We start from the raw sequence: 28,000 nt of genomic DNA on the forward strand, positions 1-28,000 counted from the left end.
TTTTTAATTTTTTTAAGTTCTACCATATTCATTATTAAACACAGTATCTCTCATGCTAAAATTTGTGGAGAGCAACGTTCAAGGTTTTACTTCCGTCTCGAAACCTTCAAGACTGATTTCTACAACCACAAGCCATCGTCATCCTTCGACTTGACACCCTTCGAAAAGACAACGGAATATTAACAATTTAAAACCTACCAGCATCGTTCACGTGTGCATGTGCGCGTGTGTGTTAGATATTTAAATAAAAATATTTGATGTTGTCCTTCGTCCGGTATGCATCTATGCACGGCTGATCAATTCAATCACCGTGCGCTATCGATCGTCTTGCCCAATGGTGCGACGACGTTAGGGCTAGATTTGATTTCTTTTTTCTTGTTAACGACATCTTGCATTAAAACGAACCTTCCAACGCCCAACCCAAACATTCAAACACTTCTCATTTATGTTGTGGGTTGTCGCCGCTTCTCCTCAAATATATTGGGCATATTTTTTCAAATCTTCGAAGCGGTTCATTTTTCTTTCGTTCGGCTACCAGTTTCGACTCGACAGGTTTTATGTTTAAAATGTAGCAGATGCCCGACGAAATCGAGGGCTGATTTATAACACGTGGCAAGTGGAACCTTACCGCAGCCCACACACGTTTATTAGCAGAGCCCTTTATGTTCCAGCAAGGTCGATATTGGTACACCCCTGATCCTCTATCTTGGGCACATCGATTAATATTCGTAAGCCTTCCGACGGAATTCCCACCTCGGCATCGTCATCCAACGCTGGGAGGATGCAAAGTGCAACGATGCATCTTGAAGGGCACACAAACGATGTTATTATCGGGCCGTACTGTTGAAAATCATTTCAACTCACATCTGACGCACCTGCAAGTTTCATTGTTACAAATAAATTACATCCCCATTTGGCTCATAAATCACGCCGTTATTGCTCGATTTGTCGGCCGAAACTAACTTAAATTGTTTTATTGTGCAGTGTGATCGTTGCAGGAAAGGCGGTTTCCTTAAATGAAGCCAACCATTAAATGAGGATAATACAACGGTCGAAACGATGATTGAACAACCGATGTCAATGGTTACTGCAATAATTGAAAGCAAAGAAAAACATTTTACAACAAGATATCAAAAGATCAGCAAGGCACTAATATTAAATCAAGCTAAACCCCCTTCACTTTAAACCTTTCGTAGGCTTGTTGTTATTAAAAGAAGAGATTGGCGTTACCACATTAATCTACCACAGTGAAGTGTCGAAAGCTCAAGGCACGTTGCTATGGTAATCCGAAAACAAACGCCTGTTATCGATTAATGTTGTAGTTTGCTGAGATTGTTCTCCAATGTGCCTAAAAACATAGAAAAGCATCTTGATTGGGGCGATCCACTACGAAGATTGAAGACAATTTTTATACATTTTCGGACCAATGTAAAATAGTTGAAACTTACCTTAAAAGCGGTTGAACATAATTAAACAGTTTAATTTAAGAGAAAAATTATTTTAAAATAAAAATCAAACCAAATAAACCAACTCACGGTATCGTTAATTTTCAATTTGTTTTATTTTTGAAATCGTTAAAATTGTTGTAATTGTGTTGGTTGTTGTTGTTGTTGTTTTTTTTGTTCACATTTTTTCAGTTTTTTCCCTCCATTTTTTTTTCGCTCGGCAGCAGCGATAAATAAAACAATCTAGTAGAGTTAAGTTTAATGTTAATTCACAGTAGTCGTAAGGTAGTGATAATCATAAATCGTAGCAATGATAATCGATCATAATAATAATAATAATAATAACTATAATAAGTACCGTACCTCGCTAGCGTCAAATGTGTTAATTTTTCCTCTACTCGGCTTAGTTTTTCTCTCCAGATTCATATCACGCGAAGGTATAGGTGCAGTGCGAAAGCTTTATAATACAATGGAAATGGTTGATTATAAATAAGTTTCGGCCTTCTTTCCGGTTCCGCAACTGCACTGGATCGTCAGGTCCAACGCATCCTGCCTTGATTAGTCATTCTCTGAATGTGTGTTCTATCTGTGTGTGTGTTATATATGCAACTTTTTACAAGTTCTGAGACGACCACGGTTTCGTAACAGCAGGTCAACTAATGTTAATTGCACGCGTGTCATTATGCTCACGCCGTATCCTTCGCAAAACATGGCCGAATCACGGCCCTCCACAGAGTGGACAGAGTGAAAAGGGATATGCTTCTCGTTTATTTCGTACGGCTCCGGTACGTTGCCTTGTGTGGTTCAATGTCGTGTTTTCCGTTTTTTTTTTTAATTAGATTATTCACTGAACACCACGTTCCTTTTCGCGGTGCATTTCCTTGGACATTTGGGGCCAGGCCCTCGCGAACACAAATGGACCACTAGTCAACGATAAAGGAAAACTTACGAGCCATTTCTGTCGTTATCGATAAGTAATCTTTCGTTATTTAAATCTGTATTGGCTGGCAAAGAATAAACAATACTTTAACATATAACAAAAATAGTGTACTACAATTGATCCTAACAAAAGAGTGATCCAATTATTGCTATTTTGAAATATCTTACAATAATTAAGCATTTCCAAACCAAGCTTTTTCATATCTGGGGCTCTTTACCGACAGACTTTAGTCATTTTTCGATGCTTCGTTAGTTTTTTTCTTATTTTTACAGCTTGTGTGTAGGAGGAAGCATCCTCAATATGTCCTTTTTTATAATTTCTTTTCAATTTCTCTTTGCCACTCCGCGTGTTTTTGATTGACGCCCGCAATCACTCAAACATTAAGTGGTGTCTGTCGGTTTTATTATACTTTAAGTTTCACCTGAAAAATGAAAATGAACAACAACTTATATTGTTTCATACAGGGTTAGTTTAAAAACCTAGAATGTTTCTAACTCTCCCAACTGTCCAATCGTCCGAACGTTCGACGAAGCCCGACCATATGCGAACAATTCTTACTATCGAAAGATCGGGCAGCTTGTGTGTAGGCGCGAAGCACAAGTTCCAAAACTGTACCAACCCGCTTCTTATACTTAATCATTCGCTAGCGTTTGCTGTAGTTTTAGATTGGTGTTGTATTTTCTGTTTCTGTTAAGTTTTGGTACTATCCGTTCGCTATATAGGTTTGCTCTTGCTTTAGGTTGGTTTGAGATGGTGCGGTTTGATTTTTAACGGTGCTTTAGTTTAATAGTCGCATTTCAAGTGGGTTGTTTGTCTTCCTTACTTAACTCTCCATTCGTTCGACAAAACTTGTTAATACCTGCACTGACGGTTTCGTCACTAGCCAAGCGTTGGGCTTTGTTCTAAGTGCTTAAATTCATCCCTAAACTTAGCAGTAAGGTAGTGAATATTAAGAAACTGTTTCTTGTGAAAGCGTTTTCATGAACTTGTTAAATAGAATAGATTTGGGTTTGTTAATGATTTCGATGAACTTTCTACAGTCCCGACCGTTTTCATCATGTTGTTCACTTAAATTAGATGGAGTAGAATAAGTTTGTTTTTCACCCTTCTTTTCCGTACGCCTTCACCCTCGCGCAAGAAGCATGTTTCCTTCCCTAAATCTCGTCCTTATCGCATATGTTTTCGACCGCCCCATCCACTAGTTGGCCAGCTGCTTTGTCGAGTGTTTGTTTGTAAACCTCTGTGCTAAATGCCATTTGTTTGGCGTAGTGTGTATGAGCTTTCAAGTTTGTTGTGTTTTGCTTTCTTTCATATGTCTTTTTGTTTTTTCTTTTCTTTTCTTTTTGGCGGCTACTAAGATCCAAGGAAGCAAGGAAGCAAACTGCGCGCCTGCTTCGATGCCTTTCGGCTTCCACTTCGTGGCGTGTAAGCCCGTGACTTAAATGTCCCTTAAAGCTATGCGTTTAAAGACTTTTTGTGTGTTTCTTTTCATTGAACGCGTAGATAGGTTTATTGTTGTTCTTTTTTATGTAAGTTATTTGCTTTGGAAGAGAGAGAAAAAAGTCTATCTAGTCGTTTGAACGAGAACACGAGAACTCTGGTGCTACTCTTGGTTTGTTGTAAGTTGAACGTGTCTATATGCAGGCTTGCTTCTCTTTAAACGTGTTAGGAAAGAATGGTTGCAATAGAACAATGCTTCCCTTTTGCACGAGGAAGAAATATTTTACACACTAGAAGAATAGTTTATCTTCCACCCTCAGCTACAAACGAAAAAAAACCTTCAATAAACCAAAAACGCAACCAACAATTCAACAACCGAAATTTAAATCGTTCCCTTTTGCCTCAAATCATGTCCCCGAATGAGCACAGTGTACTAGTTTGGTTCGTGTTGTTGATATATTTGCTTGGGTTTGTGTGTTTTTGATTTTTTTTATCTTCTTCAAACCACACAAATAGCGGACTGAAAATGTCAGACTTTTCTCCAAATTCTCTCCGGTGATTTCTGGGTTCTGGCTTCACTCAGAATTTATCAGCACCATTTTCACTACATCGTTGACTGTTGCACAGCGGACTGTTTTATCTCATTGCGAACAAACGGAAGCTACGGGACGCTTTCTGAGGGAATACAATATTCAATCGAATCAGCTCTATAGTTGCATGTAACAAGAAAAAACTAAAACTGTCAGATAAACAAGTCAAGGAACCAATGCAAAATTTGATAAAGTAAATAAAGACAACCATGCTCGTGTAAATTAGAATAGTTTTGGCTTCCTGTTTCTCAACTTCTTCATTCATGAATCTTCGGTCTGAAACGGTGCTCTCTTTTTTGTAACATTTCGATTAGGTTTCACTTTTGTTTGGTGTTTTTTTTCATCAACCTTCTCACCTTTCAGCTTTTCACTACACTTTTCCTGATCCATTTTCCTAGCTCCCACTCGCTTTCGGTTCAAAAATATCTGTGAACAGTTCGACAGTGTTTTCAAGTGTTTCTTTTTTGTTTTAATGCTTGCAGCTGAATGTACCGCAGCGATACACCCGTTAGTATGTATGTTAAAGCTTGTTTTTTATTTTATAATCTTGTTCTCGTGTGTTTATTTTCACGCATTTTTGTTTAACAATCTTAATACCTACTATGTGTACATGTTTGCTTGTTTGTGTTCCGTTGCATTTTTTTCTCGTTTTTACGGCCACTTCACATTCCATTTTCCTCTTCTTTTCTCTTTATTGAACAATCTTTTATAAGTACTTTTCGTAGCCTTACTCGCAAAAGGGTTTCTTATGTGTGATTAACTCTGTGTTTAGACTGTCTCTGGATGTGGATGTGTTTGTTTATATAATCCAATGTTTCCAATGTGCGTTTTCCGTTTGGAAAGATACCTTAGGTAGGTGTTTGCTGAATAAATTTGTCTAAATCCTTTATCCCTACAAACTTTTGCTGAGGCTCTGCGTTACGTTCGTTCCATTAATTGCTATACCGTATGTGGATGTTTGTGTGTGTGTATCTGTGTGTGTGTGTATGAAAGAGAGTAATGTTAACTCACTTAATCTAGAAGGGTAGAAAAAATAGCTCCCTAGCATCTATTTATCCTAGCGATAATACTGAACGGGAAAAGAGTTACGCAGGAAGGGGGGGGAGGCCGCCGTGTCGATTAAAGATCGGAATCGGAAAAAACGAACGACACGACGGAAGCTTTCCTTGACCCGCTGCTTTGTTTTCTTCTCATCCTTCTCCTCCTCCTCCTCGATGATCGTGCATGATTAACTTTATCGAAAGCATTTCACTCGACCCACCGAGTACAGGGGTGGGGGTAGTAACCCCCGGGGGTTTTTTTTTCCTAAACGGACGAATCAAACGGCGATCAACTTGCGATCACTAACGATCACTCACTCTTCCGGTAGTGCTACAGTAAAGTCGGAATGAAAGAACGGTTTCCGCGATTGTTATGTTCCCATCGTCCATTCACACGTTGTGTGAAGGATGTTTCTATCGTTTTTGCTGTTTACCATCCCGTTGCTGTGCCTTCCCCCAGGACGCAACCAACCCCTCGCCATTAATCTTTGCACTATTTGTTTATATAAAAATATATATTCCATCCTGCCCTACAACGAGTTCGAGTTCGGCCATCTTAAGTGTTCTGCTTGAAAGGAGAGAAAAGAAGTCCGTCCCTTCTGAACGGGCTCAAGTGGGACGGGGGGGTGCAAAGGTGCGGAGATGTGGGGAAAAAACTGCTGCAGTTATTATTTTGCTAGTAACGTGTCCTACGTGTACGTACTCCTTCGACTATGTATAGCTTAATAAATGGATTTTTCTTCTGCCCTCCCACTAGCTAGATAAATTCATCAATTCGATCACTCTAGGGTTGCGCATGTTTCGGAAATATTAGGTAGATTAGGTAGATAACGTGCTATCTGTGTCCGGGTTCTAGTATTCAAAAACGTGTGTGTATGTGTGTGTTTGATTTTTTTTTGTTCACTGATTTTCAAACAACCTCCAACACGAAGTGGTACAGGGGTTTAGAAGGGTTTAGGTGTAGTATATAAGAAAAAAACTGGTATCTGGAAAGTGCTAGTATCATTTAACCGCACAACCGGTACTTGTCCACGGGCTACGATCACACTATTTGCTGGTTTGTTTGTTTTTTGTTTCCTTTTTTTTAGTAAATTGATTTTCTTTTGAGTTCGACTGTCGGCATTTTTTCCATTTTCCAATTGCCTGACTGTTTATTCGTGAATTCGTGAGAGTAGTTGTTTCGTATGCGTAAAGATTGTTTCTGGGAAATTGCCTCTAGTCAGTTTTAATGCGTGGGAAACTGTTTTAACACTCCCATGGACGTATGTTTGTTTTTATTCTTTTTTTCTTCTAGGTTGTTTTGTTTGTTTTAATGCAAGTATTTTCGTTTTTGTAGTTTACAAAAAGATTGCACTCAGCAGCGTGAATGTTTGATTCACCTCATCACGCACGCATCCTTTCTTCCCTGATATGGTACACTACTGCTGTGCAATACGTTGTAAGAAATGTTACACTAAACAAAATAATAAAAATAAAAACAAAACAAAACAAAAAACGAATTACAGAAACTAACGAACTTTGCTACACACAAACAAATGGACACGATTAGTGTGACCACTGTCACCGTTTTGCGGTGCGGTCCCACCCGAAGCATACGAAATCAGCTCATTCCGTAACGGCTAAACGGTACCCCCGAAAAGGCAACCAAAATCTATACTTTTGATTTTCATTCATGATGTTTTCGTTTTTCCTCTCGATTCTCCGGGGTTTTTTTTTATTTTCTCCAATTCCCCAATACCAGCGCGCGTGGCGGTATCGGCGGAAGGTGATAAAATTATGCACCTCTGCTCATCTGTCACGCCCGACGGCACGGTGCGTTACGCAATGCGTTACTTTTGCGCCGGCCGTTACCGCCGAAGGACTTGCCAATTAGGTGACGAACCACCACAGATCGGGGGGTTCGCAATCGTCTGACTTTGAACCATTTCGCCCGTCGCTTGACGAATAAATGGGGCTCGATTTCGCACACGACACACGACACACGTGCTGCCCGGTGAAGCGTGTCCGATGCCAATGTCACGCGATTGCATCGAGGAACACAACATCCAATCGGAATCGAAAAGGACACGAGTTGGCCGTCGGGGAAGACAGGTTGGAAAAATGTGTTGAAAGCTTTGATGCAGTTTGAGAAAAAAACGATCGAAAAATAATGTTCACTCCGGTTTCCGAGGCAGACAAACCCAAATCGATAACAACTGGAAACGAATTGACTACCTTACGCAACATTGGTCTACAGGCTTCTAGTTCTACATGCTACCTAGAGGTATTGGAAAAATCTCCTCCCCACCCACCACCAGCTCAATTCGCCTAAGTCGTAGTGTGTCCGTGAACGAGAGCTTTAGAAGCGGAAACGGTTTTGTTGTAAGAGTAAGAATTTAAAGCATTTTTGGACGCGGGCCCTGCCTAGCGCAGAGTCCGCACAGGTCCTGATCACTGTATTCGTACACTTGTACTTAGTTTCGCTACTGAATTAACGCGCTAGAGTTGAGTGGCACGGCGTCGTCCTACGTCCTGTACCCATAAGAGACTGCGAGGGAAACACAGGTCTTAACCTTTGCGCAGAGATTGGTTGGAAACATTCGCCGTGAACCGTACTTGGTATGAATCTCGGGATAGATTTATCGTTTGCTAGCTGCTTTCTTTTGCCGAACTTAAGGAATACAGTTTCATGCCGTACCGCACTTTCTGTTTGAAAACGAGCCCTCTCCCAGCAATCGCTAGGTCGGTGAAAGAAAAATCTGGCTTTCTTAGCAATTCCTTCCACTGGCAGAAACACGATATCGGTTCATCGTTGCAGGACTTGCCGCTACGCTCTCATCATCTTCATCATCATCATCACCATCGTTTTCATCGTGTATTTATTTCTCTTTCAGTTGCATTAATTCTTACCCTAGCGCTATCCTAATGTTGAAGTTATGTATATAGGTTGTTGGTTTTGTTGTTTACTTTTTTTACTTTTGTCAGTGTGTATCATGCATGCTTGCAATGCGTACTTTGCAGTGAATGTTAATTGTAGAATTAGTACTCCTCCGATTAGTTTCGATGATGTTATCCACTACTCTATCCGCATTGAGCGTGAAAAGGAAATCCTTAACCGTACCTATCATTTGTCATCTATCAATTGCTAATGTTTTGTTTGCTTGCTTACATTGTTGCAAATCGAGAAGGATATTAAATTGGAAATTTCATCTTAACTCTGTCTCTCCACGCCAGCGCTCGTCTTGAATATATTTATATAATTTTTGTTTTGCTCCTCCCCTTTTCTTCTGCCCAAGTGGATCTGTACATCGGGCTGCGATGTACGCATCCCTTCAACCCGTCGATAAAATAGATCTCAACAGCTATCAGCTTCATCAGCTCGCAGTGTCAATTGTCGATCTCCGGGTGCGGGTTTCTAGCTTCGAGAGTGTTCGAATTCATTAGTCTTCTGTAGCTCAAACAGTTGCGCTTTGTGATGAGTAAATAACTCAAATATTTTATACTTTTTCCTTGTGCTCACCTTACCGCACCTTCAGGTATAGCGTGTAGTATTAATTTGATTTCTGCACCACTGTGTTGCATCCCGTTTGATAGTTTGCATTTTCATGTGCTTCCGTTGAAGTCATAAGATGGACGCACCCGGTCACCCCGCTCGCCCCGATAAACACACCACTATGGCTGGTGCCACTATGAGAAGTCGAAAGAACAGTTCACTAGCTCGTCGAAATTGATCTTGCAAATGCTGGTTGGCGTGCGTGGTTTTTAAATGTCATATTTTAATTTCGAAACTTTGTAAAAAGAGATAAATAGTTAGATGTATATATGTATATGTACTTTTGTTTTTTTTCTTGTGTATGTATGTATATATAGTTAGCTTTAATCGCTTTCGTTTCCTATCGCTCAATGATCCTTGAAGCTCCCGCGGATGGGCGAAGCATCATTGGGTTTATCTCTCTCTCTCTTACTTATGAGTTTCTCTTCTGCTTTGTTTTATCTTACCGTCTAGATGTAATGTAACAAAAGTTAACAATCAAATAGAAAATCACCTTATTTTGCCTCGGCCGCGGCATGTTCGCCGACTTATCCATTTTTTTTTTTTTTGCGAGAGAAAGTTTCAACGTTGTCTACAATGGTTTTCCCTAGTCCGTTCCAATTTGAATACAAGTGTGCCTGTAGAAGCGAGACAGTTTGTCCTCTCAGGGAAAGGACGGGAAGAATCGTTTCCCCCCATTTCGTCCGTCTCTATCGAATAAACTCTATTGTAATTTGTGATTTTTATTTTTCATCAATAGAATATAAATAGATACTAGTTTCTGGTTGCAACTACTTCATGTTCTAGAGTAAAAAAGATTCAGTAAAATAAAACAAGAACCACAACAACTGTTCCATGCGATTGCATTCCCCGCAACCCCTTTTTCTCTGTATGTTAGGTGTTAATATTTGCATTGCGAACAATATTATCTTTTTTATTTACACGCTGCTTGCCCTCCAACGCTCTCCAAAGCCAACCAAAAGTTTCGATCGGCCAGCCAAGGAAAGAGAACGAACCACCCCCTCGAATGTTTCTTCTATAAATAATTAGTTTCTATACTGCACTGCTCATGTCTATCATTGCACAACGTGACTCCTTTCATTATGCACTATTAACGTTCCTTTGTTTTAAAATAAGTGCCCTCCCTAATGCTCATACATTGGCAACATACTGAGTTTGCATGTCAATCAATTTTGTTAAGTTATTCTTTAAAGTTTTCCTCGAACAGACGCAAGCCCACCGATATCAGTATAGGACGGTGTTCGAGGGCTTTTAAAAATGGTTTCAAATCACATTTTTCTAACTGTTGTTTGAGTTTTCTGTTTTTTTTTTTTGCCACAACTGTACGCGATTTTTTCTTTTCTTCAATAGTTTTACCATTTGGTACCTATTTTAATATATAATTCTACTAAAAAGTCAGGTATCTGATTAAACTTTTCCATTTTCGATTCACCTTACTGCTGGTTGGCTGGATCTATGTTTTGAATTATCCGAGCAATATAACGCTTCTTGCCGCAGCCTTTACGCTCATTTTAGGTTTCTTGCTAAATCCGTGGAAGTTGAAAAACACTTTCAGAGTGCTACAAATCACTTCAACCTGGTCATCTTATTGATGCTTTTCATTTTGTGTAGAGGCTTCGTACAACAGAATTTTTTTGTTTGAACATTTATATCATCTGCAAAACACAGTTTTAACATCTGCAAAACATATTCATCTGCAAATAAAAGTGAAATTTGTCGAACGTTTTTGGTTCGCAAAAGAAACGAAAATTTACAATAAAAGGTGTATATCACCCCAGAATACCTTATTTGATCGCATCGCTAGCGCCATCTACTGGTTTTAGTTTGAAACAGACTCACTTGCAGTGAATGAAACATTTCATTTGACCGTTATACATTTGAAATGTAAATGAGAAATTCATGGAATCTCACAAAAAAAAAGATTTTTAAAACGTAATAATGGAAGGTTTAGGACACATGTAGCTAGCGTATGCGATTTACAACTCAATGTAAGCGGCTCAACAGATTTTCCTCTAATCCGTAAACTTGAAAACAGGAAAAGTATAACTTAACTTAACGTAAGCGCCTCAAATTGGGTTGAAATGCCTTCACCTATACTGCACCAGGGTACCAGCCGTGCCGTTAGTTCACTTTGGATCGCTGGTATGCGGTACCTCGGGCGTTTCGTGACACTGCAAGCTTTGGAGGTACTCCACCCTGCGTAGGTGGACCAGCCTCTCTTTTTCTGCTCGTTCTCTCTGCAGTCTGTTTTCGGGCGAGGGGAAGAAATGGAAATGAAATTAATAAACCATGCTGAAAGGAACTCATGTTCTATTTTTGAAACATATGTTCACAAACTCAAGCAAAGATAAACAGATTGAAATAGGAACCAAAAGATTCTAAATAGTTTAATTTGGACGAATATCTCACCACGTTTGTCATTTGCTCGTCCCACGTACTGATAGCAAGACAAGAATTTGAATGGACGTTAAATGATGTTATCGGCAGCAGGTAACAGTGAATGTGTTTTAACGATTTAACGATCAACTTATGTACAGAAAAAGATCAACTACTTACTTGTTTTTGGATTGTCTCATAAACTGCTGTATTTTCCTAGCGGCTTGATTTTGTGTTCGTTGCGAATAAGTTCGTCTGCACGAAAAAGGAGGTTTGTAAATTAGTACTACTCTCTCGATAAAACACTAAACGACAACGAGTTAAGGATACCTACTTCAAGGGACCCGATGGACTTGGCTCCTTCGAGCTGGAACCACTCTGCTGATTGTTCTGCTGTTGCTGCTGAGGCGATTGTTGCTGCTTCTGCTCGTTGCGAAAGTTCTGGTAGTACGTTTCGATGCACTGTGACGATGCCTTCTCCTCCTCGCTGCTCGTCACCGGGTGCTGGTTCTGCTGGGCGGTTTGGGACTTTTTGAATCGCTTGTTCTCACAGTACGACCGGTAGCCGTTCTGAATGACCAGCGCGGCCTGCGTCATCTGCCGGAAGTAGGCGTACTGCTTGTAGCGCCGGTAGTAGTTCTGTATCACGACGGCCGCCGTGCGCTCCTTGTCCTGCTCCTCCATGCGACTTTTGCGACCCTTGTAGGAACGGTACGCCTTCTGGATGCATTTGGCCGCCTCGTACAGCTCGCGCTGCTCACGATCTAATGGGGTAAACGTGGGTGAATAATTAGAGAATCAGATTTTCCTCCTGCCTCTATAGCGCTTCTTACCATTTAGTTTAAGGTTGGAAAAATCGGCCTCAAACGGTCGGACATTAGTGTTCGAGGACTGCAAAAACTCCGTAAAGTCCTGCGTGGTTGGAGGTGGACTAGGAGACCCGACGGGATGATCCTGAGGAATCGAGTAACTGGCAGGTGATTGCAGCGGACCGGAAGATGCGGGACTAAGACTTGAACAGGGCGTTCCGACGTCATGATAACTATAACCCAGAAATTATGGTTAACACCGATCGCTCTTCCGCACAAGCAAACAACGTGAGAAACATACCGATAGTTGTGATCACTGAACTCAAAATTGAACTCTTGATCGAACTGCGACGAAGGAAGAGAGTCCAGCAAGGGCTCCATGAACGTATCACTGAGAATGCCCATCCCCGACGTGTCCTCGTTCAACGATTCGGGCAGTGGGCTGCCAAGGTACATGGTTTCTTCTGATTCATTCTGTGTTAAGAGATGGACAACGTTTTCAGGTTTTATTGTTGGACGTACTTTTCTTAACGACCATGTTTGACCTACCTTTATTCGCTCTGGCATGGCGGCAATAATTTGTTCCGCTAGCGTCAGAACTTTTGCATCCGAATCCCCTGCGAATAGATGGATGAATAAAACAGAATTAAAAATCATTTGGTAGGAAAAGATAGTTTTCTCCACCGAATCTAGTAGAACAGTACACACGTACACAAACATTCCACTACAGAATAGATCAAGCAAAAGCGTAGAAAGTATTAAAATAATCAAGCAAGAGTGCTGACTTACCTTTTTACGAAACAAACAAAAAATTTATAATCAAATCTCTTTTCAAATACCTCACTCCTTTTCAATCAAAAATCTTAATGAAAGCTTGTGTGTATTAATCTATTTGCCTTTGTGGAAAACCGTATCCCTCAGTCACAATTAGGAATGTTTTGAAAATGTGAATATATTTTTTATTAATCCAGTCTAGATCATAGTTAGGTCGGTTGGAAATAGAATAGTTAAAGGCTTGTTTTTTGTAGTAGCCATCCACTTGGGAGATCGAACAGTTAAGAATCCAATTAAAAATATTTACATAGTCGACACACAAGAGAAATGGGATGGAAGTATAAGATAAACAAAACGAAAACAAAACGTAGACACCAAAAGAATCTATTTATCTAACATCGAGATTTGAGAAGGATAAATAAAATGAAAACTACACACCCAAAACAAAGTCGGAAAGAAACACAAATGAAACAGAAATAATCAAATTTAAACCGATATAAATGGACTGCAACTATGGAAACAAATCTGTTAGAACTTAAAAAAAGAAGATAAATGATAACACAAAGAGGTAACACTATAACAAAAGATGGTTAAAAATGATTGCAAACTGAACTACTGTCACCCACGTGTACAAAGAAAAACAAAATTCAGAAACAACGTAAAACAAAAACTAAAGACAATGTAAATTGTCTGGACAACTAAACACGACAGAAGAAAACACAACAACCAAAAGGGTACAAATAAACCAAACTAAACCACCGATCAACCACGACAGCTATCCACTGACCTACGGCGCCTCCGACCGCACCACCGCCATTACCACTGCCCCCCTGACCCATGTCCATGCTATCGGGATGCTGATGGTGGCAGTCGTCCTCTTGCAGCGAGTCCGCATCCTCGCACATGGGACTGGTTTCCGTGGCCGAAACCTCACCTGCAGCCGGTGGAGCAACGAGCGTTCGTATGCGTTTCGAATGCGAGCAACATTTTGTCGAATGCAAATAAGGATAAAAGATTATGGAAAAGGAAACATAAATGAGGAAAATAAAAGAATAATTATCAAAATCGGTATTGAACAACACATTCGACCAACGGACAAAGTTCAAACGATCATAAACAATGGTGGATGAATGCCGTACACGGCCCCGTGTGGTTGGCCGTTGAGGTCGTCAAGCACTAACCGCGATGTAAACTAAGTTCTACAGGCGAAAGAGGGAAGATGAAACGTTGGAAACTCGGAACGGAAAAAAACAACGGAACGGAATGGTGACCAAAAGCGATTGGGGAGCGCTAAATGAAGAGTAGTTCGAATGAACGTCGATTACACGCAAGAAAAATTGGTTTTGAACTATGGATTCGGAATCCACTGAAGGCGGGGGACAGTTTGCGGGAAAGCATTTGGAAAGAAGCGTTTAAATATATCGAAAAGAGGTATCTAACTAATGTGTTAATTATGAATTCCAAGCCAGGGCAAATTGGAAAAGATTGTGTACGCTATTAGGGTGAATGTAAGATCGTAGTAGCTTGAGTAGTATATAGGCGGATGAAAAGGTTTGATGCACAGGCCACACCGTCTCGAGTGCTGATGCACCGATGCACTCGTCCGGAATGGACGAACGGAGAGGTTAAAATTATGTTTACGAGAAAAAAAACAATTTGCGAAGGGATCGCTTCCATCCACACCGCAGTGAACGAGATTTCTAGAGATAGAGGAAGAGGAGAGATCGATACTTACACAGCGCAAAGTCCATCTTACGCAGCGGCGACAGAAGTGAGTTGTTGCTGGAGATCTGCGACGGAGACTCCGTGGTGCGTTCGGTGCCGAGCGAAAGGGAGAAGCTGTCCGTGTCGCGATCACCTCCGGCCGTGGAGGAGTTCGCCGTACCGGTGAGGTTCTTTCCACTACCCGCCAGCTGTCCACCGCCGGAAGCAAGTGGAAGCGACATGCTGCGGTCCATGCGATTTGTGCGTTGTGCATCGCGGAATGATTTTCCCGTGCGGCTCACCCCGGACGAGGTACGGCTGTCCATGTTGATTCCGCTGTCGATCGACGAGCGCTTGGAGAGTCGAGCCCCCGGTGGACTTTGGCTAGGGGACGAGATAGTTCTTTGTTTAGAGAGTGTGGTTGACGTTCGACACAACGGTTCGAACCTCGAGTAAACGGCACCGGGACGCAGGAACACCCCGTCGTGGCTGCGATTGCTGTCGGAGTTCGGTGACAGGGCGTTCGAGAGCATCGGGTTCGAGTTGGTATTCTCGAGCCCGTAGTGGAGCCCGGACTGCTGCTGCGAGCCACTGCCGGACGAACAGGAGCCCTTCATCTCGCTGTACGGCGACAGGGCGTTCGGCGAGAGGGACGGGTTGAAGGCCGCCACCAGGCCGAAGTTGTCGTTACTGCAGCTGTCACTGTTGGTACCGTGCAGGCCTTCGCCGTAGCTGAAGATCTGGTTCAGGTTCAGGAAGTTGTGCATCGTGCTGGCCGCGTCACTCAGCATCGACGCGCCATTGCTGTTGCTGTTGCCGTGGTTTAGGTTGTTGTTGCTGTCCGTGCCCTTGCCGTCGGCGGTCGCTGCGTTGCTGTTCCCGTCGGTCAGGTTGCTCAGCAGATCGGAGGCGTCCCGGGCGGAAGGAGAAGCCGAGGGCGATGACGCGCTGGAAGAGTGATTGGAGGACCCGGCTGCTGCCTGCTGTTGCGTTGACGCACCGGCCGTCGAGCTAGATGTGGTCGAAATGGACGACGAAATGGAGGCCAGCGTCGGGATGGAAGCACTGGTCGGGGTTCGCTGGGCGGCCGATATCCGCTCCTTCTCGTGTCGCTCCAGCTCACGCGCCAGCTCACCGTGGCCGTAGTCGCGGGCCACCTCCACCGGGCTCTTCTGTGCGTTCGTTCGCACGTTCAGCGCGTTCTGGTTCCACTTGTACAGCATGATGGCCGTTTCCGTGTGACCTCGGGCACAAGCAAGAGTCTACCGAGAAGGCCAAACACAGTATATGAAGAAGAGGTACCACAAACACAAGGAAGTGTTACTTACCAGCGGGGTGTGTCCGTCCTTATCCTGACTGAGTGCGTCGATTTCCGCCTCCAGAATGACGTTCGAGTTTTCCGCCTTCCAGGTCAACATCGTGCGCACCAGCTTGGCATAACCGAGGGCTGCCGCGAGGTGCAGTAGCGTCATGCCCTGGTGCTTATCGATGAACGGGCCGGGCGTAACCGAGCGCCACATCTTTGACGTGAGCGTCTCGCAGTAGTTCACCAGCCGATCCTCAAAGTTGTTCTGCTTGAACAGAAGAGTATCTTCCGGCTGGAAAAAAAGGCGGCGTTAGTTCTCACGGAGCTCCTGGTTCATGTACAAGCTTTGAGCTTACCAACTCGCCCGGTTCCACCTTGATCTGCAGCTTCTCGTCGATCGACTCGAGCCGGTTGAGCAGGTTGAACTTGTACAGCATATCGTTGCCGTTGCCCTCGCACTTCGTCTCGAACTTTGGCGGAGATTTGTACTCAAAGTTGACCGCATTGGATATCACAAAGCCATCACAGGCGACCTGCAGCGTCACGACGCCGACCTCGTGCGCCGGACAGTAGCACCGCAGCACCCCATCCTGCACGAGCGTCGTCGGCACCGGGAACGAGTCGAATAATACTGTATAGGCGGAGCTGGCACTCCACGGCCCGGTCACCAGCACCTTGATGCCACCCTCCGGGTAGGCCCACTCCGGGCTGAAGTCCGTTATGGTGGACACGTTCGAAAGCGACTGCTGCTGTTGCTGTTGCTGCTGCTGATGGTGGTGGTGTTGCTCGCTGGCCATCACATTCCGTGCGGATGACAGCTTAAACCGGCTCAGCTCGCTTCCACTGTCCCCGCCGGCAGTCTCGTCCGTACCCTCATCGCTACCGTCCCGCAGGAACTCACTCTTTGCGTCCAGCTCGAGCTCCGGGAACTCGACCAGCATGTCGAACGCGTCCAGGTTCACGAACACGTCGTCATCGACCGTCCCATGGTTGTCGCCACAGTTCTCGATGAAGTCCATCGGGTTGATCTCGCCGTTCATCGCGTCATCCGTGGGCGTACTATCGTGACCGGTTACATGTCCCCCTAGCGGCATATTCGCACTCAGCGTCTTCTGGATGTCCTCCTGCGATAAGTCGAGCGTTTCGTTGAAGAATGGTAGATTGTCGTGATGGTGGTGGCCGGAACCACCGGTTCCACCGCCTCCACCGTTCTCCATCCCACCCTGCACCGGGCTTGCCATCGGCGTGTGGTTCTGATAGCCGAAGAGACTCTCGAACGATTGCTTGCTGGAGGTAGACCCTCCGTTGGCTCCGTTCGAGGACGAGGACGAGCCACTCGACGATTGACGCGTCTGCTGTTGCTGCTGCTGGTGCTGGTGCGAGAGGGATGGCACGGGTGAGGACGAAGCGTCCATCATTTCCTGCTTCGTCGAGGATCCGCTTTCCGTTTTGATCGCCTGATCGGACTCTTTCTCGTTCGGCTTCTGGTGCTGCGATTGACACACGAACGATTGTTGTTGGCCGTTGAGGATGAGTAAGCTGCCCGGTGCTCCAAGATTCTGCCAGATCGAATATTTGGTAATCCATTAGAACAGTGTGAAGTCAAAGAAGAGTGCGTTTAACAAACAACTATTCAAGATTTCCTTTCATTTCTTTTAGTATTATTGTTAGAAACACTTTGCTTCTAACGACAGCTGTCAATTCGGCTTAGAACAGACAGCCTGATGATAGTGATAAGCCAAAAGGGAACTTCATCGATCAGCTGACGGATCGGCTGATCGAGAGGAGCGATGACCCTTGGCGTCGGCTTCGCCGGCAGAAGGCTATAAATAGGGCACGTTTGGGCGCAATGAGCGAATTGTGCAAACATAAGCGTTTAATAAAAAGACTAATTTTTTGGTTCCGCACCACAGCGGTTCCTAAGGAATTCTTTTCTTTATTTGCTTTTGCACTACGTTGGAACCGTTTCCAACATTCCAAAAAATTATAGTCTTTAGAGTTTTATATATAAAACTCTGTTACTGTAAAGGATTTCGAAAAATCCATCATTTCGGGTCGGGTTGTTGGAACCGCTGTAATGTATCGGTCCAACGAAGCTGTCAGAACGGAAACGTCGCCGCGATGGCGATGTTTTGGAAATATATAAAAGGGATCGAAGGATGCGCCTTCGTCCTCTTAGTAAAAACGTAAGCGAGAAAGCCAGACAATTTTTTGGCTATTGCGATTACAATAAAAAGTGTTTTCACAAAGGCAAGAAAAGCTGGTGCCTTTCATTTATTCCCGCGAAGAGCATCGTTAAAGGCCATCTTTAACAATTATGTTACTAAAGTGTTTAATATATGTGAGCAAATTGTTTCTCATCTTTGCGACACAATATTCAGATAAATTTAACAGCACTGGAAAGGTAATTGTGTAAGGTATCAGAATAAATAACCAGGGATTGCTAAACCCAATGATATCGAACTAAGAGACCAATCCGTTATCCATCTTTATTTTCAACAAGTTTGAAGGATTTTATACAGTATGCAACCTCGTAGGAAGGATCAGTTTACAGGAGTTTCAATGAATAGGGCAACATTTAACAAATTCATTGTAATCTTAGCCAATTAAACTTAGAAAACTAATTGATAAACATGATTAGGGTTTGATCGAGCTTGCCGTCAGGTCGGTCGCAATCGCTTGTGACCGGAGTGTGCGCGTCTGAGTTGGTACGCACGGTACCAACACTCAGTGTGGAGTATTAGCCAGACTGGGACCGATGGGCATGCCAACAGGTCACAGCTCCCAATAATCTCCAAAACTAATACGATAGAAAACTTGGCGTGCTAGAAGATGTCCTACAAGAGATACCGTGGGTCGGTCTCTTTACAGGATCTTAAAGCTTGTAAAGTATAACACACAAAACGGATGTTTTTCTTTTCCAAGTAATCCATATATTTTCAAATTTCTGAATGAAACGACCCTAATCGGCGACGAGTTGCATTAGTGATGTCTAACTGCGGTTCCCTTGGCAAAAGGCCTGAATGGACTACTCCGTTCAATTCAATACTTTTTTTGCTATACCTCTTCGCCATTCGTTCTGTCCCATTCATGTATCGTTGCCATTCATACGTACGTGGATCAATGCCACTTCGAACTTCGAAGTGCCAATTCGAACTTCGAAACTAATCTAACTAATTCTGGGATTGCCTACATTTCGGCGCAACCCAATTTGAATACGCAACATCCTGCCACCTAAAATTCTACGAATTTTACTAATTCACTAATTTGCTTTCTCTTCAAACATTGGCAACGGACAAAGTTTTACTATTGGTCGAACCATTTGATTTCCCTGTCCTGTCTTTAATGTGACGACGCGAGTCACTCCATCCTTTCCCGGGTGGATCTCCATTACACGTGCTAAAGGCCATCTCGTTGATGGTACATTTTCCTCTCTAACTAACACCAGCGCTCCTGGTTGAATCTGTGCTGTTCCCGGTTTAAGCCATTTAGCCCGGGGCTGCAATTGCTGCAGGTACTCTCGATGCCATCGATCCCAAAAACGCCGTGTCAGTTGCTGAACGTGTCGCCAATGCGTTAAACGATTCGCAGGGAGCTGTGACACGTCGATGTCCGGTATCTGGAGAGGATGTGTGCCCATCAAGAAGTGTCCCGGAGTCAGCGCCTCGACGTCAGAAGGGTCATCCGTCAGGGGTGTGATGGGACGGGAGTTGAGGCAGCATTCGATCTCATGAAGAACGGTTGTCATATCCTCGAAAGTTAGAGATGAGTCCCCAAGCACTCGCACCAGATGATACTTCGCTGATCGAACCGCAGCCTCCCAGAGACCGCCAAAGTGAGGGGAGCGTGGAGGGATGAACTTCCAGGTGATGCCTTTCTCCAGAACCCACGAATTTACGCTGCGTAGATGCTCTGTAGAATTAAATAACTTGTAAATTGCATTAAGCTGGTTCGCTGCACCCTTAAAGTTGGTCCCGTTGTCCGAGTGAAGTTCCGCTGGTAGACCTCGCTTTGAGACAAAGCGTCGAAGAGCGGATAGAAACGCCGCGGTGCTTAAGTCGGAAACCAATTCGATGTGGACTGCGCGCGTGATGAAACAGATGAAGATCGCCACAAACGCCTTTGTAGCCGATGCGCGCCGATGAACTCCTTTCAAGTACACAGGTCCGCAGTAATCAATACCGGCGATGGAGAACGGTCGTGCTGCGGTTACTCGCGTTGCTGGTAGATCTGCCATTAACGTCTCGGTCATCGGAGGACGGCAGCGAAAGCATGTATGGCACTGTCGATATATTTTTCGTGCCAAATTTCTGCCACCGGTGATCCAATATTTCTGTCGAAGTGTGCTGAGCATTAACTGCGGGCCAGCATGCATCAATGTTAGATGATAGTGCCACATTATGAGTATGGCCAATGGATGATTGCCTGAAATAACCATCGGATGTTTGGATTCTATCGGCAGCGTTGAATTTGCTAGACGACCGCCAACTCGGATGATGCCATCGCTGGACACTTGCGGGTGCAACCATTTCAGTGGTGATGATGCGGATACAAACGAGTTGCCCCTTAACGCCTTCAATTCCGCCTTGAAGGATTCACGTTGCGCCAATCTGCACAAGATTTTTTCTGCTTCTTGCATATCCGTGGTTGTCAGTCCAGGTTGTTCGTAGTTCACTTTGCCAGATTTTTTATTCAGAAACTGAACCCAGTAACTGATCATTTTCCTCAACCTTGAAAATGATGAATACAGCATAAATATACGATGGTTCGGTTCCTCAACCGCGTGAAGAATCGTGAGTTTCCTCTCTTCTGTGATGATGTCTGGATCAGTGTCTTGATCCGATGCTCGATCAAGTGTTGGAACTGGCCATTCTGATTCTGGCTGCACAAGCCAGCTTGGTCCCTGCCATCATTGGTTATTGTTGATCAAATCTTTGCCGTAGCAGCCTCTTGAAACCAAATCTGCAGGGTTGTCCTTACCAGGAACGTGTCGCCAGTTACAGCCGATCGTAGCTTGCTGGATGGTTGTCACTCTATTGGCAACAAAGGTTTTCCACCGATGTGGAGATGATTGCAGCCACTGTACAACTATCATGGAATCAGTCCATAAAGTTGTATCCACCTTGAATTCTGTCGACTTGCTAACGATGTTTAATAGATCCGACGCTAAAACCGCTCCACATAACTCCAAACGAGCTATGGAATGTTTTGAAGATAATGGTGATACCTTTGATTTTGACGCTAGTAACCCTGAGGTTATCATTCCCGATGATGTTATTGATCTCACGTAGCAACATGCTCCGTAACCTGCTTCAGATGCATCGCAGAAGAAATGTAACTGAAGTCCATTTATTCCTTCATTGATCGTGACTCGTGGAACCTGGATGTATTGCAGATACTTCAGCTGACAACAAATCTTACTCCATTCTTGATGAATTAAGGAGGGTACTTCATCATCCCAGCCCCATCTCTTCTTTTCTGTTGTCTTCAAACTCCATATTTTCTGCATCAATTGCTTAGCTAGTGCCTTCACTGGGTCTAGCAGTCCCAACGGATCAAAAATACGAGCGATTTGTGATAATATCGATCGCTTCGTGTTGCCAGTTTCGGAGATGTTTATTTTAACACGAAATGTATCCGCATTTGGTTCCCAGATCATCCCGAGTGTAGAAAGCGCTGCTTCGGATTCATCTTGTAGCAAGGGACTGGCCAAAGATTCTTCGCCTATGCCTTGTAGAACATTCGGATTGTTCGATGCCCATTTTCGCAAACAGAAGCCAGCCTTAGCAACCATATCAATAACTTCCCGCTGTAGTGTCTTTGCGGCTTCAACAGTGGTTTCTCCCGAAATAAAATCGTCGACGTAAAAATCGGACATTTTGGCTGCTGCTTGAGGAAATTGGGCACCATGATCTACGGCGGTTTGCTGCAGCGATTTTATTGCAAGATATGGTGCCGCTGCAGTGCCATAGGTTACCGTATTCAGTTCATACTCTTGAATAGGCATGTCTCTCGATGGTCGCCACAATATTCTCTGCAGATGTCGATCTGACGGATGTACCCAAATCTGCCGATACATTTTAGCTATGTCGGCTGTGAGAGCTATAGGCTTCGTCCGAAAACGGATTAAAATTGTTGTTGCTTCTTGCTGAAGAGTTGGACCTACCATGAGTGTGTCATTCAATGATATACCGCTTGACGATTTGGCTGAAGCGTCGAAAACCACACGACACTTGGTGGTGCTGCTATCTGCCTTAAACACTGGATGATGTGGCATATAATACGCGGTGCTGTGCCCATCACCTTCCTTTGATACAACACTCATGTGTCCCAGCTCTTCGTACTCCTTCATGAATGCGGTATATGCCTCACGAGTACCAGGTTCTTTGTCCAATCGTTTTTCAATTGCTAACAAACGTTTAGTTGCCATTGATTTTGACTCACCCAGTGAATTTATCATGTCGGCCTTTTGTGGCAAGCGAACCACAAACTTCCCATCGTCGTGGCGTGTTGTCGTCTCTCTGTAGAAGTTTTCACACGCTGTTTCCTCGATGGTCAAGTTGTTGTTGGTGTCTGCATCCTCAATCGCGAAGAACCTCTCCATTAGCGTTTCGATGCTGGTCAAGACGACTGCGTTGTTGGCTTGGACTGGTGGTGATGGGTCGACCTTGCCGCTGACGATCCAACCAAAGACGGAATTGATTAATGTTGGTTGGTTCTCACCTAGCTGGATCTTCCCTGTCTGCAGCAACTCAGCGAATAGTTCCGCTCCCAGGATCATGTCGACTCGCCGACTGTGGAAGAATGTAGGATCTGCTAACGCAATTCCTTCCGGAATTTTCCACAAACCAGGAACGGTCACTACTGGTAGCTCAGCCGTGGGTTTAGGCAACACCATGCATTCGATGGTTGCCGTATAGTCTGAGCATCTTGATTTGACTATGGCTACCACTTTCTGCTTTGCTGTAGTCACAGGTTCAGCGCCGACTCCAACGAGTGAAACATGAGCCGATTTTATTGGCAATCGAAGCAGTTGGGCCATGCTTGCCGAAATAAAGTTTAACTGCGAGCCGCTGTCTATTAGGGCTCTTGCTTCATGAGCCTTGCCCGATCGGTCGATCACTAAAATAACTGCTGTGGACAACAATACTGTCGCGTTCGCCGTATTTGAGCACTGCATGCTTACCGAACCTTGGTCCACACTAGTTGTTGGTTGGAGCTGCTTTTCCACTCGAACAAGGTGCAGCAAATAATGATGGTCTTTTCTGCATTCCTTGCAGAACCACTTAGATTTGCATTCTCGCTTGTTGTGCCCTTTAGCGAGACATCTGAGGCAACGCTTGAGGCTGGTTACCTTGTCAATCCGCTGCTGTGCGTCCATCTCCAAGAACTTGCTGCATTTGTATAATGGATGTTGTTCTTCGTGGCAAACCTCACAACCATTTTCCGCAACTGTACACACTCTCGCACTCTTCACTCGTATATTGCTGGGTCCTCCAATTGAGCATCTTTCTAACACTTCACTTTGGGTCTGGATGAATTGCAGCGTTTCCGTCAGAATTGGAAATTCGCCGTGGTTTAGTGTCCGCTCCCAAAGCTTCCGTGTGTCTGGATCTAAGCACGATACCACTAGTTGGTTGATTATTAGAGCGCTAGTGTCGTCGAGTGGCTTTCCCATTTGAGCAAGCCCATCAGTGTGCATTCTGCACGTCTCGACGAGTGCCCGCAATCCTTTGGATGACTCCTTATCCAGCCGTTTCAAGGCGAGCAATCCCGCAATGTGAGATTCCACAATCACTCGGGGATTTTCGTACCGGTTGGTCAGGAGCTGCCAGGCAGTCTCAAAGTTGTTATTACATATCATACTGGCATTTAATATGCCTGCCGCTTCTCCAACCAATGCTCCATTGAGGTTGTGCAGTTTCACTGCATCTGAATGGTTTGTGCGAGCCAGAAGATCGCTGAACAACTGTTTAAATTTGGGCCAATTTTTATATTGCCCATCAAATGTGGGTATTGGCATTGGTAAGTGCACACTCTGCGTAGGAGGCACATCGCACTTTTTCTCCGGATTGCTTGCGAGCAATGTTAATTGGATTCCCTCTACGAGAGCTTCGAACGCAATAAGCCGAGCGTCGTGCTTCTCGTATTCATCCACTGTTGCTAACTCCAACCTCTCGACGTGAAGCTCCTCGTACTGCACTCTGCAACGCTCCAAGATGCTGCTGCGTAATTTGATGACTGCTTCCGTAGGGCGGGTGCCAGCTGCCTTTTCGTCGTCCATTTCTGCACTCAATTTCTCCACCTTACGCTGAACGTAGTTCATGCGATGCCGCAGAGAGTCCGATGACTTAGCCTTGGGCATTTTGAAGCCTTGAACTGTGCTTCACACTACACACACACTATATTCGCGGTATTCGAACGACGCGTTTTACTTTCGACCCGATTTACTCGAATGTTCGCGGATGATCCCACGTGGGATCAGGATCCGGTTCGAAGGACCAAATGATCGAGCTTGCCGTCAGGTCGGTCGCAATCGCTTGTGACCGGAGTGTGCGCGTCTGAGTTGGTACGCACGGTACCAACACTCAGTGTGGAGTATTAGCCAGACTGGGACCGATGGGCATGCCAACAGGTCACAGCTCCCAATAATCTCCAAAACTAATACGATAGAAAACTTGGCGTGCTAGAAGATGTCCTACAAGAGATACCGTGGGTCGGTCTCTTTACAGGATCTTAAAGCTTGTAAAGTATAACACACAAAACGGATGTTTTTCTTTTCCAAGTAATCCATATATTTTCAAATTTCTGAATGAAACGACCCTAATCGGCGACGAGTTGCATTAGTGATGTCTAACTGCGGTTCCCTTGGCAAAAGGCCTGAATGGACTACTCCGTTCAATTCAATACTTTTTTTGCTATACCTCTTCGCCATTCGTTCTGTCCCATTCATGTATCGTTGCCATTCATACGTACGTGGATCAATGCCACTTCGAACTTCGAAGTGCCAATTCGAACTTCGAAACTAATCTAACTAATTCTGGGATTGCCTACATTTCGGCGCAACCCAATTTGAATACGCAACAGGGTTCATCCATTAAAGTAACCTCGGTGCGATAAACTCCGTTTGGGTACTATTGAACTTCATTAGCAAATGAAAATTGAAAAGCGGATCGATTTGGTTATAATTGTGCAGATTACGTACAAAAACAAAAACTAAAGCAAACCGTTCTCTATCGATATCGATTGGCTACCGAAGGTTAGGTTTTAGGCTTGCCCTCCATTAATTTATCCTAATTGTTTCAATACCCGAACAAAATGAAATGACGGTGGCCAGTCAATAACCCTCTTAGTTTAGTAATTCTTAGTTATTTTTTCTGATAAATAACCGTTTGTAATGCTATCAAATTTATCTGAATATTGGGGCGCAAAGCTGAAAAATAACTACTTTAAATTTACTGCGCAAATTCATCACGAACTCTGTAGCACTTTTTTAAATATTCAAATACGAAACGTTACAAAAAGTTAATGAATCTTTTCTTAAATCAACGTCTATTCCTCGTTCAAAAAGAATATATTCTGATGTCAATAGAAAATATACAATCATTTAAAAGCCACCATATGATTGACATGAGAAATAGAACATGCAATAGATGAACTCAAACATGTGTACGAACCTGTCCCAAACTCAGCACCAACGGTGGCGTCGATGTAACAACCGACGCGCTGCTAACGGCGTTGTTCACCGACATTCGATTGTGATGAACCGTGCCCCCCTGTCCACCTCCGTTCACCATGAGTCCGTTACCGTTGGACGTTCCATTTCCACCACCACCGGAGTGATTCCCGTCCGGCCCGACGCCTCCATTGCTGACACCGAACCCATTCGGCCGGCTCTGGCCGATCAGTGACAAACGGTTCTCATTAATGTTTGCCTCGCTTCCTCCGGCCGACGGTGAGGAAGCGGTTGAAGCGCCACTGGAGCCACGGTCCGCCGATCCACGGTCGCCGTTCGCCGGTGACACCTGAGTGGAGTGGCCACCGATGGCGGTTAATTGATTGCTGGTGGCGCTGTTGGTGTTGTTGTTGCTACTGCTGTTGTTGTTGTTGTTGTTGTTGTTGCTGGCGCCACTGTTGGACGAATTACTGCTGCCGTTCATCGCGAGCCCATGGTGTTGGGGCTGTTGCTGCTGGCCCTGGGAGTGCGGTTGCGGGTGGCCATGAAGTGGGTGACCGTTGGGCAGGTGCTGTTGTTGCTGTTGTTGGTGATGTTGCTGCTGCTGTTGCTGCTGGTGCTGACTGGTGGTGATAATCATCGCCGACCGACTGTGTCCGGCCAGATGATTGCCGTTTGTAATATGATTACCGACACTCGTCAGCTGCGCCCCGGCGCCACCCCCAGCCAAGGAGGCGGCCATGGCCAGAGCGGACGCGTTCTGATTGCCGGCTCTAATTGCGTTCTGACTGGAGAGACTCTGCGAGGAGGTAGGAATGACTTGGAAGTGTATCGATGAGTCGAGCGTCTTGGGGGTGATGGCGCGGGCACCGTTCGGGTCGAGGATGGTGTGCTGGGAATGCTGCTGTTGTTGCTGCTGCTGTTGCTGTTGCTGCTGCTGGCTGCGCCGGTTGTCCAGCCATCGGGGGTACATCTGCGGGTGACGGGAAAGTGGTGTTTTGATTGAGATTTTGCGGTGGACAGAATGCATCTCTCACCTTCACGGTGACACCTACCCTCGAGCCGATCAGCACGTTCGGGGCCGAACCGGGCCCGTGCCCGTCCGTCCGCTTGCCCAGCTCCTGCCCACCCTTGGCCGCGCTGATCCGGCGCATCGGGTGCGAGCACGACTTCCCGTCCGCACAGTTCGCGTCCGGGCAGCCACACTCCAGCTGCTTCACCAGCGCCGTCTGCCGGGCCATGCGCTGCTTCTCCATCAGCTGGCTCACGATCGCCTCGACCGTTTCGGCCGTCGAGATTTCGATCTCGTTCGCCGTGTCCGGTTCGTCCTCGCTGAAAACTGTGGGAAAAACTAACCGCCCCGTCAGTGAAGGTTGAACCACCGAAAGAAAACAAAAACAAACAATCGATCGACTCTCTTCGAACAGAGCACTTCACTTACACATCGGCTTCAGCTGGCTGACCAGCTCCTCCTTCGTCCACTCCTTCTTGTCGCCCCAGAGCGCCAGGTTGGGCGTGATGACCGCCATCTTGTTGTCGTCCGGGTACGGCACGTTCAGGTAGTGGACGAGCACGATGTCCGGGTTCTGCAGCAGCCAGTAGCAGCGCCGGTGGAACGTGGGCAGGATGGCCGAGTGCACGTAGCAGCCGTAGATGCACTCCGTACCCTGCACCTTCAGCTTCATGTGGTCCTCGCGCGTCGTCTTGCCGTCCTTACGCTTCTTCCAGCAGTAGCCGTCGCGTCGGTAGCGCACCTTTTTACGCGAGTACAGCAGCATCGAGCCACTCTTGGGTCTGTTTTGGGTGGGAAAATGGAGTTGATTGAGTGACATTAATTACTGAGGGTTTTATTTAGTCGAAGAAAGGTGCTTCTAGTTGTAGAAACTAAGTTTTGAAAGTTTCCTGTCGATTTAAATTTTGAATTTCATTGTCACTGCGCAAGTTTATAGAAATTCAACATTTTTGACAAATCAAAACTTTATCGCAAAGATTAGAGTTGTGAGATTTCGATTCAGATTCATGAATCTTTGCAAAAATTATTTGCATCGTCTTAGAGATTCATAAATCTTTAAAAGAGAGATTTATAAATTCTAAAGATTTATTAATGTTAAAAGAACAGAAAACAAAAGAACAATAAATGGGCAGAGAAAACCTCCTTTTTTGGTTAAGGTTTCGAAAGATTCATCAACGTTTGAAGATTTGAATCCCAAAAGATTCATGACGCAATATGAATTAATCTTATGTGAAAGATTCATATGAATGAATCTTGGGTAAAAGATTCATATGAATGAATGAATCGCGCCTAAAGATTCATAAGGCATATCACTATTTACGATTGAATCATATATTCAACCAAAATTCAACACTT

General features: G+C 44.6%; 1 protein-coding gene across 1 annotated transcript in view; it reads right to left on the reverse strand.

The window, feature by feature from the left end:
• Positions 1-11,108: 11,108 nt before the first annotated feature.
• LOC131294456 (uncharacterized) overlaps positions 11,109-28,000 on the reverse strand; it is a 112,590-nt gene continuing 95,698 nt past the window's right edge. Inside the window, exons 5-19 of the mRNA XM_058322503.1 lie at positions 27,074-27,426; positions 26,688-26,983; positions 25,634-26,605; positions 16,313-17,515; positions 15,979-16,248; positions 15,098-15,912; positions 14,682-15,034; positions 13,734-13,880; positions 12,722-12,789; positions 12,474-12,646; positions 12,197-12,405; positions 11,698-12,127; positions 11,544-11,618; positions 11,397-11,424; positions 11,109-11,231 (exon numbers count right to left, since the gene is read on the reverse strand). Of these exons, the coding sequence (XP_058178486.1) occupies positions 11,109-11,231; positions 11,397-11,424; positions 11,544-11,618; positions 11,698-12,127; positions 12,197-12,405; positions 12,474-12,646; positions 12,722-12,789; positions 13,734-13,880; positions 14,682-15,034; positions 15,098-15,912; positions 15,979-16,248; positions 16,313-17,515; positions 25,634-26,605; positions 26,688-26,983; positions 27,074-27,426 (5,515 nt within the window). The remainder of the gene's footprint in view (positions 11,232-11,396; positions 11,425-11,543; positions 11,619-11,697; positions 12,128-12,196; positions 12,406-12,473; positions 12,647-12,721; positions 12,790-13,733; positions 13,881-14,681; positions 15,035-15,097; positions 15,913-15,978; positions 16,249-16,312; positions 17,516-25,633; positions 26,606-26,687; positions 26,984-27,073; positions 27,427-28,000) is intronic.

The sequence above is a fragment of the Anopheles ziemanni genome, chromosome 2, assembly GCF_943734765.1.
Source record: "Anopheles ziemanni chromosome 2, idAnoZiCoDA_A2_x.2, whole genome shotgun sequence".
Taxonomy (NCBI): domain Eukaryota; kingdom Metazoa; phylum Arthropoda; class Insecta; order Diptera; family Culicidae; genus Anopheles; species Anopheles ziemanni.